At 41.3% G+C, this 17,558-nt stretch overlaps 1 protein-coding gene and 1 long non-coding RNA gene across 2 annotated transcripts in view; one reads left to right on the forward strand and one right to left on the reverse strand.

The window, feature by feature from the left end:
• LOC141942806 (alcohol dehydrogenase class-3) lies at positions 1-11,135 on the reverse strand. Its single transcript, XM_074866805.1, has 9 exons — positions 11,074-11,135; positions 7,709-7,810; positions 6,618-6,759; positions 5,928-6,015; positions 4,921-5,140; positions 4,085-4,345; positions 3,203-3,338; positions 2,159-2,297; positions 1-294 (listed from the first exon to the last, which is right to left on the reverse strand). Exons 1-9 carry the CDS (start codon positions 11,083-11,085, stop codon positions 270-272), a joined length of 1,125 nt encoding a protein of 374 aa, XP_074722906.1. The 5' UTR covers positions 11,086-11,135; the 3' UTR covers positions 1-269.
• Positions 11,136-11,171: 36 nt separating this feature from the next.
• LOC141942807 (uncharacterized) overlaps positions 11,172-17,558 on the forward strand; it is a 52,914-nt gene continuing 46,527 nt past the window's right edge. The window contains exons 1-2 of the long non-coding RNA XR_012628748.1: positions 11,172-11,464; positions 12,763-12,816. This is a non-coding gene — a long non-coding RNA (uncharacterized LOC141942807). The remainder of the gene's footprint in view (positions 11,465-12,762; positions 12,817-17,558) is intronic.

A 17,558-nucleotide genomic window follows, 5' to 3' on the forward strand; every position in this document is an offset into this window, starting at 1 on the left:
TTTAGAAATAAGCTTTTATTAAGTAGACTGAGTTAGGCACTATTGAATTTGAAGAACAAGTACAGAAATATAAGTTCCACAACCAGTGCTAGCACTATTCAGCGATTACCAATTTTTTGTTATTTAATATTCAGAATGCTCACCCTAAAATACATCGTCTTCCTAGTCCCAGTGAGTCTTCATTTGCTTGATTCTACCCTCTATTAGAAATTCCATTATAAAAGGACAGTTACCATGTTGCTGGCCAACCGGAAGTTCCACATTTGGCTCTAAAGCTTTAGGACAGTTCGAATGCTTGAAAAGAAGAAGAAAAAAAAGTTACCAATAAGTCTATTTTCTCCCCTTCTCTCCCCTCCCTTTCATTGCTGAGACATACTTTAACTTCTCTTTTTTGTAAGAATGAAGTTATGCTTATGCCTATAATTTATTAAAAATGCTGGTAAAAATGGGTTAATAATGCTTGCTATCTTTGGGTTTTTTCAGTCTCTCCCCCAATAAGATATACTCAAAATGGAAGCTTTTTCAAACTACGTGTGTCAAGTTTTCAGTAGCTAGCCAAGAATATTGATCAGGAACATTATTATTTCCAGGCATTCCCTCTTTTGGCTGCTTAGAGAATTTTAAATAACTTTATTAGTTTCATATGACATGCTCATTGAAGAATAAGACATTGAAATGATATATAAGTTTGTAACTGGGAAAGGGGATCAACTGCTGGATGAAATTTGCATAGATGCAGTGTTTCCAATTGTAAAAAGTACAAATGCAGTTAACTGACTTGTCCAAAATAGGAATACATATGCAATAAAGCAGATAAAGTTACTACTTTTGAGAAAGTTATATAAAATGCATCACTATGGCTTGAGATCAAATAGAAAGACCATGCTGGTTTCTTGAGGTAATGCTGGTAATTACTGATCCACCTGCAGATGAACCTAAATATGGGTAAACAGAGTTGCCTGCATTACTGCAAATATGCAGGAAAAGATTTTCTTTTTTACTAGACCATGTCTCTAATTTTCCCTTTGTCCACCTCCTGATTCTTCCCTTCATTCAAAACATGTTCTTAAAAAGTATGTGACCTAGTCTGCTAAATCAGCTGGTTTCTACTCTTAGAGGCACTGGTAGCTACCTCATTAAGAGTCTCAATTTCCAACAAATTACAGAACATCTCATTAAAACTCTCATTTAAAAGAGGCCTGCTCTTGAAATGACACAGCAGGACAAGCTTTGACACACCTCAGGCTAAAACTGTCTAATCCTTTCCCCTTTTCTGTGTTAGATTTTAACCTGCAGATACAAGTTCTGCCACAGTATCCCCATGCTGGTCCCCATTTTCCCTCAAGCTCATCCACGCCCATATCTGTACAGGGCTTTACAAGGATCACCCAATATATCCTCTGATAAGAATACCCTACTTTGCACTGCTTTTGCAGGTTGATCACTACTTGCAGAATATACTGCTATAAGGGCAGCAAGGCCCATCACACATCCAGCAGGTTTTTTACCAGCAAGTAGGGTCACTTCAATATGCACCGGACCTCACTAGAGGTTTAACCAGTTATGGCCTAAATCTGCAGTATGAACAATCCAAACTGCCATTTATCTTAATAGAAGCAGAAACTGCTGTATGTTAAGAAGTACAAACCTCTCATATAAATGTTCTACCCCAGTTCAAACTAGAGGAAAAAAAAAATTTAAAACATAGCATATTAAAAGATCATTTCAAGTAAGTGATTGTGCTGGTAATCTATCCTAAATAGTTTGAAAATATACTGAAATCTACTATTGAATTAAAATAGACTAATAGCTGAATGACATGTAAAAATGTATTAACGTGAACCCCACTTCAGTCTCTCTACATCTCTTTTTCTGAGGAAGAACGTTTTAGCAAAGCTGGAAACTTAAGACTGACTTGTCCCCTTTATCAGCTTTACATACTTGTGTATTTCCCTTGTGCTTGCTTTTTACTCTCTGCCTGTGTTTTGGCCCATGCCTAGAAGCTCAGAGAAAGTGTGTTTATCTCAGAATGAATGTGTGTGGTATACATGAGCCTTTATCCTCCCTGTTTAAAACATGACAGTGGGCAGGGAACCTATATTTTGTCAGTGTCTCATCAAGAAATGTCTTCTGCACCTTTCAATATTATGAACATTACCTCTTTCCTGTATGCATCAGCTCAAAAGCCTCATTAATTTTGTCAAAAGGCAGGGTGTGAGTCACAAATTCGTCAACCTTGATCTTTTTGGACATGTAGTCAGTCACCAGTTTTGGTACATTGTCTACACTCTTCCAGCCTGAAAGACAGAAAGCATGCATTTATTTTGACCCTTTCCACCCACCTTGGAAAACAGAAAAAATACAACCCTGACATGGGCACTTGTGTGATAAACATGAAAAAGAACTGCGATCAGTGACATGTTTGACCCTCCTGCTCTAGGCAGGCACTGAGTAAGGAATGCAGGAGGACAGCTGGGTCCGGCAAGAGCACACATTCCCAAACACGTAAGCGTACTAACCCTTCACTAAGTATTTCAGCATTCAGCATAACAGCAGCCCTCACCTAGGAAAGCACGCACGAGGCATCTCTATCAGCCCTATTATGTAACTTTATAACCCAACTAAGTTTTGTATTACTTGGAAAAAGAGCAGTCTAATAAGAAGATCAAGTCTGTATACTTCCACAAACTTCATCAATTACTGAATCCCCAAGTTATCAGTAGTTGTAAAAGCCTCAATGTGGTTTTGGTTTGACAGGAGAAAATGTGTATCAAGCACTAGTTGCTTTTTATTTTAAAGCTCTTCATAGCACATTCCCATGTTAGCCCCACAATTTGCTTAGTGATTAAGCAACACAAACATGTTTATGTGGGTCCTATCTCCCCAGAGACTAGATTCCTTCACTGGACCAAACTGAACGAAACCTTCACTTGGTGATAAAGCAATCCCTCTATACCATTCCTTTAGAACTGAATAGCATATGGTTATAGTCTCTCTTTCAAGTATGTGAGATATCATACCAATGTGTTTATTTGTAGCCTGTCTGTAGAAATTGCAGATTTTAAGTCTTTAAAGTCAACGCAGCATTTATAAATAGCCTGTCAGCAGTACATTTCTTGCACAAGCAAAAGCAAGGCAGTGTATTCTTCCCAGCATTAACTCACAGTAAATTATTTTTAACCCCATACTGAAAGAGAGTTACCTCCAAACGCGGTCCCTTTCCATGTCCGCCCAGTTACTAGCTGGAATGGCCGTGTGGAGATCTCCTGACCAGCAGCAGCTACTCCGACTATCACACTGACTCCCCAGCCTTTGTGGCAGGCTTCCAAGGCAGCCCTCTTCACAGATGGATAGGACAAAGCAGAGCGTTTATTGCTAATGTTCACGCTGCCTAGACTGGCACAGGGTGTGCTTCCTTTCCCCCAGTTAATGAATCACTTAAATTAGTATTTAAGGAACAATAAACACACTGAAAATTACATTAAATTTTCCACTGGTTCAGACTCCTTATACTGTTCAAGATTCACTTTGCTCTTTTTATATCCCATCTGGCTTCCAGAGAAGTCACTCTGAACTCCCACTAGGAGTTGGGATAAACTGTAATCAGAGAATGTAGACCATGTTACTGACTGTTAGGAATGCTGTTGAAATTCCTGACAACCTAGCCTTACATTCAGTAATACTTACATGTTTCCAAAGGTTAAATTCATTATTTGAGGAATTAGGGAAATTCTGAGATTTTACTGTTCATTGCACAATGTATTTTATATGGGTTTTGTTAATGTTTCAACCGTCAAGTCATGAAAACTAAGGATTTCAAAGAACTCCCATTAAGGAAAAAAGTTTGTAAATCCTAAGTGCCATTTTCAACCTAAGTAGTATCATCCTCTTTCATTTCATAATTGGGATTGGATGTAAATTGGCCTTTTCAGTCATAGCAGTTATCATTTCTATTTAGAAAATAAATACATTATTATGGCATGTTTTCTGTAACAAGAAGGCAGCTCATTTTGCCATTTAGCTGAACGACTAAGTGGCAGCTAGCTATCCCCTCCCTCTATGTACTACTGTAACACACACTCACCATGACTTCAACATTACCAATGCACTCAAATGAGTAGTCTACACCACCGTCGGTCATCTCCACCAGCACCTCCTGTATGGGCTTCTTGAAATCTTGAGGGCTCATGCACTCCGTAGCTCCAAACTCTTTGGCTTTGGCATACTTATCCTTGTTGAGGTCGATGCCAATGATCCGGGATGCTCCTGCTATTTTACAACCCATAATAACTGCCAACCCAACTCCTCCTAAACCAAAGACAGCACACGTAGAGCCAGGTTCCACCTAGAAATAAGAAGAGAGCCATGAGCAACACAGAGAAAATACATCCTTCCACGTGAGTGGGAAATAGAGGTTAAGTCATCTGTAATGAAGGAAACGTGGAAGCAAATATATATGGCTATGAGACTTTATCACTTAGATAAGGGAAACTATAGAGAAATTTAATCCAAAAGCTCCTTAGGTACTAAGCTTTTTAATTCAAAGAGTCAACTCCCATAAACTGTCCTAGACTCATGCCCACTCACCTACCAGCTCTGTCTCACCCTGAGCTTCAAACTAACAGAATGACTTGCAGCAAGATTAAGATAAATTGGAAAAGTAATTTTTATATAGCTGGTATCAAAAGGGATGCAGAATCCTCTACCTGGATTTCCTCTAAAGGGCATCAGGTTCTTCTAACCTGATCTGGCCTTTACGGAGAAGTTAGAAATTCTTAGCTAAATTTCATCAGTTGAAGAGGAAGAAGAAACAGAAATTTGGTCATCATATTCACAGTCCTAATTTAGTCCCTAAGCTATCTCTGCACTTTGGCTCAGATACAGTTACAGAGAAAACCCAGAGGCAACCACAGCCTTTACCTTAGCAGTGTTAACAGCAGCTCCATAGCCAGTAGAGATGCCACAACCCAGCAGGCACACTTTATCGAGAGGTGCTGCAGCATCTATCTTGGCTACGGAGATATCGGCCACCACAGTATACTCGGAGAAGGTGCTAGTCCCCATGAAGTGGTAAATCTGCTTTCCTTTGCAGGTGAATCTGCTGGTACCATCAGGCATGAGTCCTTTCCCTTGAGTAATTCTTAAGGCAAAGGCAGGAAAGTTCAGTCAGTCTTAAGCAGTAAATAGTCTCATCGGACAGTATCTGTTAAGTAGCACAGAGATGCAGTTGCACACTTGCTCTGTTATTTTTTAATCATTCCAATAAACCCAGAAGTTCACAGAAATGAGATGCTAAACTCCTAAAACTTCATGCTGTTAATTCTTCCATGGAAGCACAAAAAAAAAAAAGTTTATCAACATGTTCACCTTGTTAGCAACCAATGCTAACTGCTTGGGCCATGGTACCACACCCCTGTCTTCACCTGCTTCCATACACTTCCCTTGAATCGCACCTGTCAATTATGTCACTGGGCTTTTTGTTTGGGTTTGGAAGACTTTTTTTCAGAACAGGAGCTGGAAATTTAGCTGGGAAGCAGGTGTTAAGGAAAAAAGAGCTTTCTGTGTAATTCTGTACCACTTGACAGCTTTGGTGTTCACTCCCAAGAGCTAAATTCCCTGCAGATTAAATATAGAGTCAGAGCATTTATGTTTTCAAAGCTGTGGACACAAGCTAGCAGTTTACACTTTCACATACATGAAAACAGAGAAACAGATCTCTTTAAGGGAAAAAAAAAAGAAATTTTAAGGAAGAATGGAAAGTAGTGCATAAGTGACTCCCTAAAACACATACTTTCCAAGTCATTAAATGATACATCAAGAGATTTATTCTTCAAAGATAATTCCTGTCAATTACTTTTGATTACTAGAACAGGTATACGTTGAACAAATACTATACTGTGTGTCAAAATAAAAAGCATAATACAGACCTTATCTTCTGGCACAGATTTGTTTTAGGATTCTTACAGAACTTGCACTCTCCACACTGGGGGATGTATAGAGGGATAACAGTGTCCCCTAAGAAAAAAATATTCTGTGGCTAGTTATCAAGTCAAGCAAGCCAGGAAAAAAAATGCAGTTATTCAATTTTCATGGCTTTTATGTAAGCTTGTGTTCACTTAAAACCTTCTTTGTGTATTAAAAACCATTTACAGTATAGAGTAGCATTATTTATACAGTGCTACATAAACCACTTTTCTCTCTCCGAGCAGACAGCCGATCAGAAGTTCATCATTTCAGAACAAATAGGAATATTACTGTAAAACAAAACAACCCCAAATCAACAGTGAACAACATGATCAAACATTTTAAAGCCCTGTAATTAAACCAACAGGTAACAACTATCATTTGAAAAAAAAACCCAACACACTCTTCTAACTATATTGATCCAATTTCAAGTAAGGAATTGGTATGCTGGGCTCTTTCAAGCATTAAACCAAGAGCACATTGAAGAGATTGGTGTTGTATCTCACAGACAAGAGAAATCTACACAGGCTTACACCCCAGAATAAGACATTATATTAACTCCTGCAATATAGCATTTCAGTGGCCCAATTTCACAGCTGACCTTGTATTAAAGTAACACTTTTAAGGAAGGCAGAAAACTTGTATTTTCTTACCTGGCTTTACTTTTGTTACTCCTTTCCCAACACTCTCTACAATTCCTGCTCCTTCATGACCCAAGATCACAGGAAAACATCCTTCAGGATCAGCACCGCTCAGAGTATAGGCATCAGTGTGACAGACAGCAGTGGCAACTATCTGTGAAGAAATATATAATCTGAGGCACCTTGAAGAACAGAATAGTAGCACAGATGTAAATATTTCCCTTTGATCAGAAATTCAGAACAATTGCCAGGACAAATTTGCCAATCCTGGTAGTGTTTGTGATATGGCCAACATACTTTCAACTCCTGCCAAGGCACAGTAGTGCCAAGGCAAGGCACTTTTTCTTACTTTGAGAAAAATCATGATAGTACATCTTTTCTCATTTCCATCAACTAAATTCCGACACTGAAACAGGTCGAAGATGACACCTGGTTTCCTAAAGCTAGAAATCAGTACTCCAAGTCATCTCAAAGTATGCTGGCATCTCAGATTTGAAATAAAAGTTATTCTTTCAAAGGTAAAATGACCAGAGAGACCACACAGAACTCCCAGTACTGCATAAATCAAGTTTAAGTCTTAAACACCACACAGAAACTCTTTCCACAGAGATAAATTTCACCTTAATGTATACTTTTTGGCAGATAGGGGCTACTAGAAAGTGCTGATCAAATCAGAAACTTAAGTCTGGGGAATCCAAGAGATCAATCACAGCTCAGCAGCTGGTAGCTCATGGCCTGACTGAAGTAAAATCCAGTGTGTTACACAGCTGCAACAGGTCACAAGCTGCTGCCCTTCAAATAAGATCAAATGTGTTCCTGGCTCAGATGTTTTGTGGGAGCTTAGTCTGTAACAGTTGGAATTGATCCCCAAGACCAGCCATGATCTTTACATCAGACTGTGAAGTAAGATCAGTAGAAATGAAGGGTGTTTTTCATAAACAGAAGATCTAAATACCGTAATTTTCTTCTTTGTAAAGCCAGCTGAGATACCAATGAACTAATGCTGTCCATTCAACATTTCTTCTGTTGGTAAACAAACTGTTCATCTTTAATACTTAGTCTCCCAAAATACAATGCATACAGCTAACGATTGATTTAATTACCTTGATACGAACTTCATGAGCTTTTGGTGGAGCAACCTCCACCTCCTCAAGAGAGAGAGGTTTACCTGCCTCCCAGGCAACAGCAGCCTTGCATTTAATAACCTAAAAGAAAACAGTAACAAAAAAAGAGGACATCTGTTGTATGGTTCATTTAAAGTAATTCTTGTTCAGCCAAGTGAGAAAATGAGAGAAAAACTGTTGGTTTTTGGAAAGAATCCCAGATCTGAAATTCATAATTTCAACACAAAGCTTTAATTGCCCTACATTTGCTTTCAGCAAGCTAAATAATAATGAGTAAGCCAGGATCCGAAATTTGGATGTCACTCTCTTATTGAGCAAAAAATATAATAAAGCCAGGAGCGCTTAGGAGATACTCAAATACTGCAGTGAAATGAGCAACAAGAATGGAAAGACTGCATAACAAAAATGGTGGTTTAAAATAAAAGACTGGCATTCCTTTGAGATACGTTCCTTGAGCACAGAGTGTTCAAAGTTAAAAAAATTCAGAGAGCAAACTGGAGGTCACATAATGGTCACATCAAGAGTGAATTTCCTGTTCCTTATCAGGATGGCTTCTGAGTACAACTTTGACAAGGAGATGCACGTGCATGCAGCTGTCATGCAAAGCCCTCCAGTGATGCATAGGGACCAGAGATTTTGCTATAAGGTTACTGTCAGCAAGTTATTGTGCACTAACACTGCTGCAGAGCCTGCATGGATACTGTTAACAAGTCTTCATTCACTGCTCTCAGCACCGTGACAAATTCTGTTCTGCAAACACACCTATACATCCCAGGAAGCTTTTGAAGTCAAATGGTTGGAGCCTGGATGGAAGAGCAGGATCTGTGGATCTGTAAACTGAATCCTATCAACAGGTACATACATGCAACTGACCGAGGAAATTGGCAGGCATTACAGCCACACAATCCAGAGCAGCTTCAGGTGCTGCAAGGGCAAGCATCTGGAGTGCCCTCAGATGTCCATTTTACAAAGCACGGCGCCGGGTCTGTCCTTCAGGATAAAAGGGGCAGGGTATCAAATAACCTGAATTTTGCTTTCTGACAGACACAACATCTTTCAGCAAATGCGGTATGCAATAACCTCCTCCAGGACACACAGACAAGTTGTGAAATCAAATTCAAGACCTTATCTACATAAAACCTGACAAGGAATGCTGTCGCAGAGTAGACTGCTTTGGAACAGATCCCTTTGCAATCTACTCCAGAATACCGTACATGTATTTTGGAATAATTCAGTTACACCAGGAGACTTGCACTGATTTTCTTCCATGCAAACAAGGTCTAAGCCATTGCTATGACAGTTGAAAATATGAAGCATTTCATCTCATACACTATAAATGGATATTAAAAAAATGACATTTTGTGCATTCATACGAGCCCTGTTGCTCTTGTGGAATCACTGAAAGGGGATTAATGCAAATTCCCAACACCAGACAGTGCCTTTTGAAATTTCACTGCCTGGAAGAAATAGCAGTACCAAGATCACTTGTTGAGCTTTGCCAGGTCTGATTCATCACCTGCATGTACAGGAGAAAATAATGGGTAGTTTATGACTTTCTGTAGTATTTTTGTTGTACAATAAACACTACTGGACTTTGCCAAAACCAGTTAACATCCTCGCTGTACCTGTAATAGCAGACGTTTATCTTGGTTTAATCTTGCTAAAATAAATACTGTCAACCCTAAAAGGCCTGAAGCTTTATGACTGAAAACAGGTACCCGTTCAGGTACCCATTCCTATAGCCAGCAGGGGCCTAGATTGGACAGAAACACCCTTAACCTAGAACTGTGAATTCCCCTTGCCCTGCTTTTTATTACCAGGGTAAATATTATAAAAATGCACCAAATATGACATAGTAACTAACTGTGAAGTCACAGTATGAGCATTCAGTCATATCTCTAAATGTACCAAAGATTTTGCCAGAAAATCAAAATTCAAGGCACAAAGTGCAAGAGGAGCCATCATTCAGTAAATCATTTACTGGTTTTCAATCCATCCCTGATCCTCCCCTCATAGTCACTTGTTCTCACACAGGAGACTGCACATTACTGAAATCTGAATTTCCACAAGCTTCGTTAAGCACAGGATTAAAAAGGGGAGAAAAGAAAAATCTTATGGGATAAATTCTGATCTTCCTAAAACTAACATTACACATCTGGAAGCATATTTTGAAATAATAACTTCTGATTCAGAAACTTTTGAAGGAGCTGGCTTTTGAAACTGCAGTCAGCTCATACAGTCACAAAGGCCCCCGGACTATTCAGAGTGGACATCAGAAGAGTCCGACCTTCTGATATTCAAAGCCTTCTGCTGTTGCTTTGTTGAAAATCTTAGACGCCGACAACTGGAAAAAAAACCCAACTTCCACCAGTGCTTCATTTTCTCTGTTACTGTATTAGCACAGGAACGCAACTGTTGAGCTGACTGTGTGTGTAGCTACAAACAACTATCTCACTCAGACAAAACGGAGCTCTCGGCAGTGGCAGAAGCTGCCCTATCTGCCCTGAAACTGCTGCTGGCCCGGACCAGCCTTCAGCGTCCGGACAAGAGAGACCACCCAGCCTGCTCAGACCCAGGGTGCTGAACATTGAAGACGATGCAGTAAACTTGCCAGACAATGATTTTAAGAGCAAGCAGGGTCCAGCTGTATTGAAAATGGACAGGCACCACTGCTGGAGAGCAGCCTCAAGGATCGCTCTCGCTGCAAAGTGGCATCTTCCCAAACATCCACCCATTCTTTCTTCTCCCACTCAACAGACAGAGGAGGAAAACACAAAGGGTGAGCTGTGGGTGACTATTTCCCCCAACCCACCCATCTCAGCTGGCTCCTTGCTCCCTGGGGCGACCGAATGGCACTGAGGAGCCGACACCTTCCCAGCAACCCGTTTTCCCCTTCCTCCGAGCTTGTAAGTCACATCTGCCCAAAGCCCACGGGAAACCACACAAGCTCAGGGTCTGCTGCTTGTTCTTCCATCACCGTGACTAACCCATGGTCTAAGCACCCAAGCGAAACCCTCAGGCCCAGAAAAAGCGCACGGGGGCTGATTGTAACACACGGCAGGGAGCACGGCGTACATTTTTGTTCCTAATCCTGTCAGCACTTGCAGCAGGCGCCTCCCACGCGTAGCTAACGGCACCGACTGCTGCCGCACGCCTTACGCGCGTAGCAGGGGAGCAAGGAGACGCCAGGCCAAGCCCTGCACCGCGCTTTGCTGGCACGGCAGCGCTCAGGCGGGAGAAAACAAACCAGCAAGGCCCGGGGCAGCCCCCGGCTGCGGGCCGCGCCCCCCGCACCCCACATCCCGCCGCCGCCGCCCCCGCGGAACGCCCGCGCGCCGCCTCACCCCACTCGCCATCGCGCGCGGCCACCGCTGCCCGACGGAAGGGGAAGGGGAAGGGAACCCCGCCCCCGCGCCTGCGCGCTGCGCCCCCGGCCCGCGGGTGCCGCACCCGCTGTGGGGCGGGGGGCGCCGTGAGGTGGGGCTGGCGCCTTCCCTCCCTCATCCACCGCCGGGGTGGCAGGGCAGGAGAGCCTGCAGCGGGTTACGAGCCCCTTACAGCGCTCTTCTTCCTGAAAACCCCGGCGTGGGGTTTGTTTCCTTGATGCGGCTGTTTCCTCACGGTATCCGCGGTGTTGCGTTGCGGTGTGGCTGGTTTTGTGGCGCCTGACGGCTGCAGCAACATGTTACAACTCAATCCCCTCAATCCGGCTGACAGATTTGCGTTATTCTGCCTGTGAGTCCTGGCTAATGGGTCTAGTCCCCTGCTCCTGCCGACCAGGGGATGCGGCTCCCTTGCCCAGTCATGGGATGTAACTGACCCCTCCTGCTCCTCCCCCTGCGGGGTCCTCGTCCCGCACCCGCTCTGGAGATGCTCCGTCCCTCCTGTGTCCCACCTGGGCGCAGGTGGGAGCTGTCCTCATGGCCCCAGGGCGGGTCCTTCGCACCTGAATCTATACTGGGCTGGCTAAACCGTAGTGCGGAGCATTTACTGGGCAGCAGTGTGCTTCAAACTGGGCGAAGGCAGCCCCTTTCCAGTGTAGGTTAAGGGATCTGCAGTGAGGTGGAAGTTCTGGCTGGGCCCCTTGAGGTCACACTGGCACTCTTTAAAGAAAAGGGGCCATTACTACAAGATAGGATTGTTAGCCTGCTCACACTGGTGTTTCATTTTCTGAAGAACCTTCTTTCTCCAGGCAGGACAGGCAGATCTCTTCTGAGATCTGCAGACATGGCTCTTTAAGATCAGGTGAGACATGGTTGTGTAAGATCTCGTAAACAGTTCTGCCATGGGCTGTTGGGATTTTACGTGAGGGGTGCTGGTGCCTGAGGAATTGCAGGGTGTAACTAAGTCCTCCCTTCAGTAAGAAATGGAATTTTTGTTTTCCAGTGACATGCTAGCAGAGCTCAGAAAATACTACAGTTAGACAACAGCACCAGCTTGGGGAAAAAAAAACTTTAATAGCACAATATAAACAACTACAGTGTTTAATAAATAACATAAAAATAACTATAACATAACTAAAATGACAAATCTGTAGGCTCAGGAAAGCTGACACATAACTGGAAGGTAATTTGGGCAGTGAGAGTACTATATAGGTTTCACATATGGTGAAAGGTGTTGAGAAGGAATGAAAGGATGTGTGATCAGCTGTCTGCCCATTGGCCTTCTTGAGGCTTTCCACTGGTTACTTCAGTTTGTGTTCACTGGCTACCACTAAAACCTTGTTGTTGAAATCAGAGCAGGCCTTGTCCATTTCCTTGGTTCAGTCAGTTCTGCCAGCCTCTCCTGTGAATTTCATGCTCTTTGTTTCCCCAGTTTTGTTAGTGCTTCCAGAAAGCCTCCAAACATCCCATGTTTAGATAAACTCCACAGATGCTTTGCTTTCATTAGTATCTTAGACATTCTGGAAACTGCAGGTACTGATTCTGGTAGACAAAAGCACAGATACGTAAATCATAACTCCTTAATGCTACTTATCCAATTTCAGAGATTAAAGTAATTTTTTTTTTTTTTCATTTTTCCTTCCCTTGCAGTTTTGTGATGCTTCCTCCAGTGTCGCTGTGTACTATTGGAAGCCCCTGGACATGGTAAGTGGTTTTGCAACTTTCTTCCTATTCTCAGTACCACGCAAGTAAATCAAGTTACGACACTGTGCTCTTGAACCATCTGTGCTTTGACATGCATATTTTGGGTTTATATGTAAGCTCTGTAGGTGAGGGCTCCCAGTGTTCCTGTGGTTTTTACATTGGATTGGTTTTGGTGTTGTTCTAGAAAGTGTTACGTGCTAATCAGGAGCATCAGTTTGCATTGAGAAAAGAGGGCTTGGAAGCACTGTGAGCATGTGGGAGAGAGGCCTGGCAATCTTGGTTTTGCTTGGAGGATGTTCTTTGTTCTGTGTGGCAAGTGGGGGGAAAAGCCCCAAACAACTAGGCATCTGCATTACTTTTTTTTTTTTTTTAAATTGTACTATTGTGCCCATCCTGGAGGCATTAGTTTTTAGTGAGGGCATTCTGTACCTTAATTTGACTTTGAAGTACAAGAAGATGAAGAGCAAGAAGCCACTTGCAAGCTTGGCAGCCAGTATATACTGAAAGGAGATGCAAGTGATCTGCCAGGGTGCTCATCGTGGGGCAGTCTGAGTGCCAATGGTAGGAGCTGGCCATATGCCACCGTCAGAACTCAGAGGTGATGATTAGGTGCTGTAACTGCTGTCTGTGAACCTCACAGTTTGGGGAGGCACAGGGAGGCTGAGGGGGACTGACATGCCTACCCATAGGCAAAACTGAAATGCATTCACACAAACGTTGCTTGGTTTATTTTCCTCAAAGAGAAATGGTGCTAGATAGACCCAGAGGTATTTTTTCCTCCCATAAATACAATTTCTCAACTAAAACCAGTGTAATTTTAGTCATTTGGATAGATATAGTTCATTAGAGCAACCCTATTAAACCTGGCGTAACTGTGGACAAGTTTCAGCTGTGGGTGCTTGAGCAGTCTTTTTGTGGGGCATTGCTCTCAAAACCATCTGTTCGAATTCTGATTTAAGTTTCCTACATTTTCCTGTGAAGTACGGGAGGATAATACTTGTGTAGCATTCAAAAAAATTAGAAATTCTTGTCATTTTTCAAATCAGCATCAATTTATTTTCTGTAAAGTACAAATATGGCTGGTTGAAAAAGAAACATTTAAAAAATCAAAATTGTTTTAATTTAAAATGTTCAAAGTTGGTTGATATTCGGATAATTCTTAGTTAATTAAAATATTCTGGGTTTGTAAATATAGATTTAAAATATTATCCAGTATTTCAAGAAATGGTTAGTTTCAAAGGAAAAATTTAGGAATAATTTCACTAATTAATCCTAGTACTCACTAAATAATCCTCGTATAATACTAAAGTAAACTAACTTTTCAAAGCAAACGCCCATGTTAATTAGATGTACTCAAAATAAGTATTAAAATGACCATGACAGTTTTGCAGTAGAGTCACATGAGGCTGGGATGCGGAAAGACTTTTAATATTTTAGATATGGAAATAAGTCATTTGAGCAGTTTTGTGATAAAATATTCTCAGGTATTTGCTTTCTTTGAAAATCAAAACCACAAAAAGCTGATCTTTTATATGCTGATTCTAATATGTTCATATTAAACTAACTATGCAAGGGAAATTTTAAAGACAAAAGTGGGGGAAGGGTTATGCTGGCACCTCCTCGTTCACCCTTGACAGCATTTTCTTCTGGTATGTATAAATGTCTTCGCTAGTCTTTCAAACATAATTATTTGGTCAGCAGTGAAACCAGTGATGTTTTAGGAACCAAGCAGAATTTGAGGAGCTCTCTAATTACCTGCTGAAATTTGAAGTCCTGCCCGGTTAGTGATCGTTATCAGAGGTGCGGGAGAATCTCCAAGTGACTGCAAAGTTAGCAATAACACATTCGCTGGCTCCGGGGCAGGGCAGCGGAACAGCTTCCCACTGTCATGTCGCGGCTGGTGGCAGAGCGTGGCACGGAGGATGGCAGCCGTGGAGCTGGCAGCTGCACACGCGTGTGCCCACACACACCACTGTGCACAGGGCAAGCCGCGGCTGTCTGCTGCAGGCAGGGGCTTGAACTGCGGAGAAATCCAACTCTTGCAGCACGTTCAGAAGCTGACGGGCAGTATGCAGAGAAAGCAGGGACAGGTAACCACCGGGCGGCACTGCTGTAATGACAGAACTCGGCACTGCTCGCAAGTCCTTACACTGTTTTTCACGTAGCAACAGTTCAAGTAAGCTTGCAAGTTACAATTCACTTAAGGCAGAGTTATTTTATAGTCATCAAATTTGGTTTCATCTAGGTTTAGATTTTTTTCAAAAAGGGAAGGGTTTTTTTGTTCCCAAAGTGCACAAATCTATTTCTGTGTTTAAATTTATTACGGAGTTACTAGGCTGATTACTTTTTTTGAGCCTTGCCACTAGTATAAAATTACATACACATATGCAGTATTAGGGAAACTTATTGTTTATTGGAACTTCTTGTAGTGTTTTCTTGGTAGGGAAGTGCTAGACCTCAATTAAAACATTTAACGATTTATTTTGGTGTTATCTCATTACCTGCAGTCTTATTGTTTTATGCTTAAAGAGTGATTAAGAGTAACTTTTAAGTTTATACTGTGATAGGTAACTTTTACAGCAGGGCAAAGTGAGTTCTATGTGCAGAAGTTACTGTGAATGGGCAGACAAGCTGGAATTTGTTAACCTTTGATAACTCATTTGTGCATTCATGATGTGCTGTGCGATTGCTGATTGTGCTCAGGGGTTTCCAAAAGTTCAAAGGGCTATGGACTGGGATAAGAGTTGCTCAAAAGAGGTCAAAAGGCATTATAGTGTTATGGGTCCAACGTTCAGCACCGTTTAGCAGAATGACCCTCGCTGCCACCCGCAGTGGCAATCCTGTTCTTTGGGGAAGATTTTGCACAGTTGTGCTGTAATAGTCTGTGAGACTTGGTGCTGGAAATATACTAAAAGTACAACAGCATTTGCAAAAATGAAACCACATCCATGTATATATGTATAAATGTTACGTGATAATAAGGAAGTTATCTACTGCTTTATATAATATGCTTCAAATAATATAGTGCTAGCTACTGTCCCCTGTTACCTTTCAATGCTAACCATTCCATATTTGTGTGAGCTGCACCTTCCTAAATACATATTAGTTCTTAATACCTATATATTAAATATTAAATCAATTTGTTAAATAATGAGACCAGCCAAAAATAAAGCCTAAGTTTGAGTGAGCATCCTCAAAAATTTGAGATCAATCCGTAGAAAATGAGGACAACTTGATTGCTGCAACAAAGAAAATCAGCCATGTAAAAGTGTGGTTTAAACTTAAGAAAAAAGCCCAACCCACAACACAAAACATTGGTATATGGCACTTGGACATGTATAGTATTCACTTATTGTCTTTAGATGTTCCTGTTCTGTTAGAGCTTTTGTCAATCCTATCGCTGAGGGCTGTTCATCAGCTTAGTCGTGTTGCTCTCCTTTGGCAGGCTGTGAAAGTGATTTGTTGGCTCAGTAGCTTTTCTGTATCCCCATAGAAACTGTCCTCATGCTGCAGTGAAATTTGGTCAAGTTTTCTTCCCTTGTGCTTCGATAAATTGTCTTTGACGCAGATAAAGTCACATTAAAGGAGAGTATGACAAAAACATTTGTGAAGACAAAAAGAGACCTCTGTGACCTGTGAAATGATTCTCCCATCCCGTGCTTCTTGTGTCTGCTTCAATCCTACACATTTCTGTTATATAGTTCAGCAATGAAGCTTTTCCAGCAAGGTAGAAGTTCACTTGAAGTTACTGCAGACAGCTGGGGTGTATATGTACAAAGCCCTAAGTTCTGTAGGTTAACTCCACTTGAAACTATTACTGTTGCCCAGACACATACTTCAGTTTAAAAGTGAATACAGACTTCGCTGTGCATGTGCTTTCCTCACAAAGACTCAGCACTGGGTACCTAAAGCTGTGGACATACAGAGCCTCATTGACTGCTTGTTAATTTTCCTTGTTAGATATGAATTAGTGGCAGGAATGAGGTTGTCTTGGAGCATTTGAAGATGTGGCTTTTTTTTTTCTTTTTTTCTTTTTAAATGCTTCCAAGATGATAGACTCATAAGATAGGACAACAAAATATTCAGCTTTTATGATTAAAATACGCGTCATGAACAGTATAAGGTAGATTTGATTTCTTCATAACTTACCTCTTTCCTGCAATCATAAGGTCAAAAGCATCATTGATTTTTTGTCAAATGGCAACATATATGACACCAAGGCATGCAAATAAAATTTGTTTGCCGTATAGTCAGACACCAGCTTTGGTACACCCTCCATGCTCTTCCAACCTGCAACAAAATCCATAAAACCAAGTTCTGTTAACAGTGAACAAACTGAATTTAATTAATAAATCAGGTTACAAGAAAAAATAATTGGATCCAAGATTAGACATGTGCCTGATTTTCTGCCTGATTCCCTACTTTAATTTTCAAGCCAGTGGTCGCACTTTCTTTTCTGATGCTTTTCTTGCCTTATCAGCCACATACATATTTCACAAAAAATATTAAATCTGATTGATGAATGTTTCATGAATACAGGAAATTCACTGAATATATAATATCTCTCAAGTGCCTAATTGCTGCTGAGTATTCTGTATCTGTCCAGGTTAAATATACCCACCACACTGAGCACTAATACACTGACACAGTAATATTAATAACCTGAATACTTCTGAATACTGTATAAAAGGTGGCCCAATAATCTACTGGTTTTGAAGGATACATGCTGAACAGAAAAAAAG

The sequence above is a fragment of the Strix uralensis genome, chromosome 4 (genome assembly GCF_047716275.1).
Source record: "Strix uralensis isolate ZFMK-TIS-50842 chromosome 4, bStrUra1, whole genome shotgun sequence".
In the NCBI taxonomy this organism is placed as follows: domain Eukaryota; kingdom Metazoa; phylum Chordata; class Aves; order Strigiformes; family Strigidae; genus Strix; species Strix uralensis.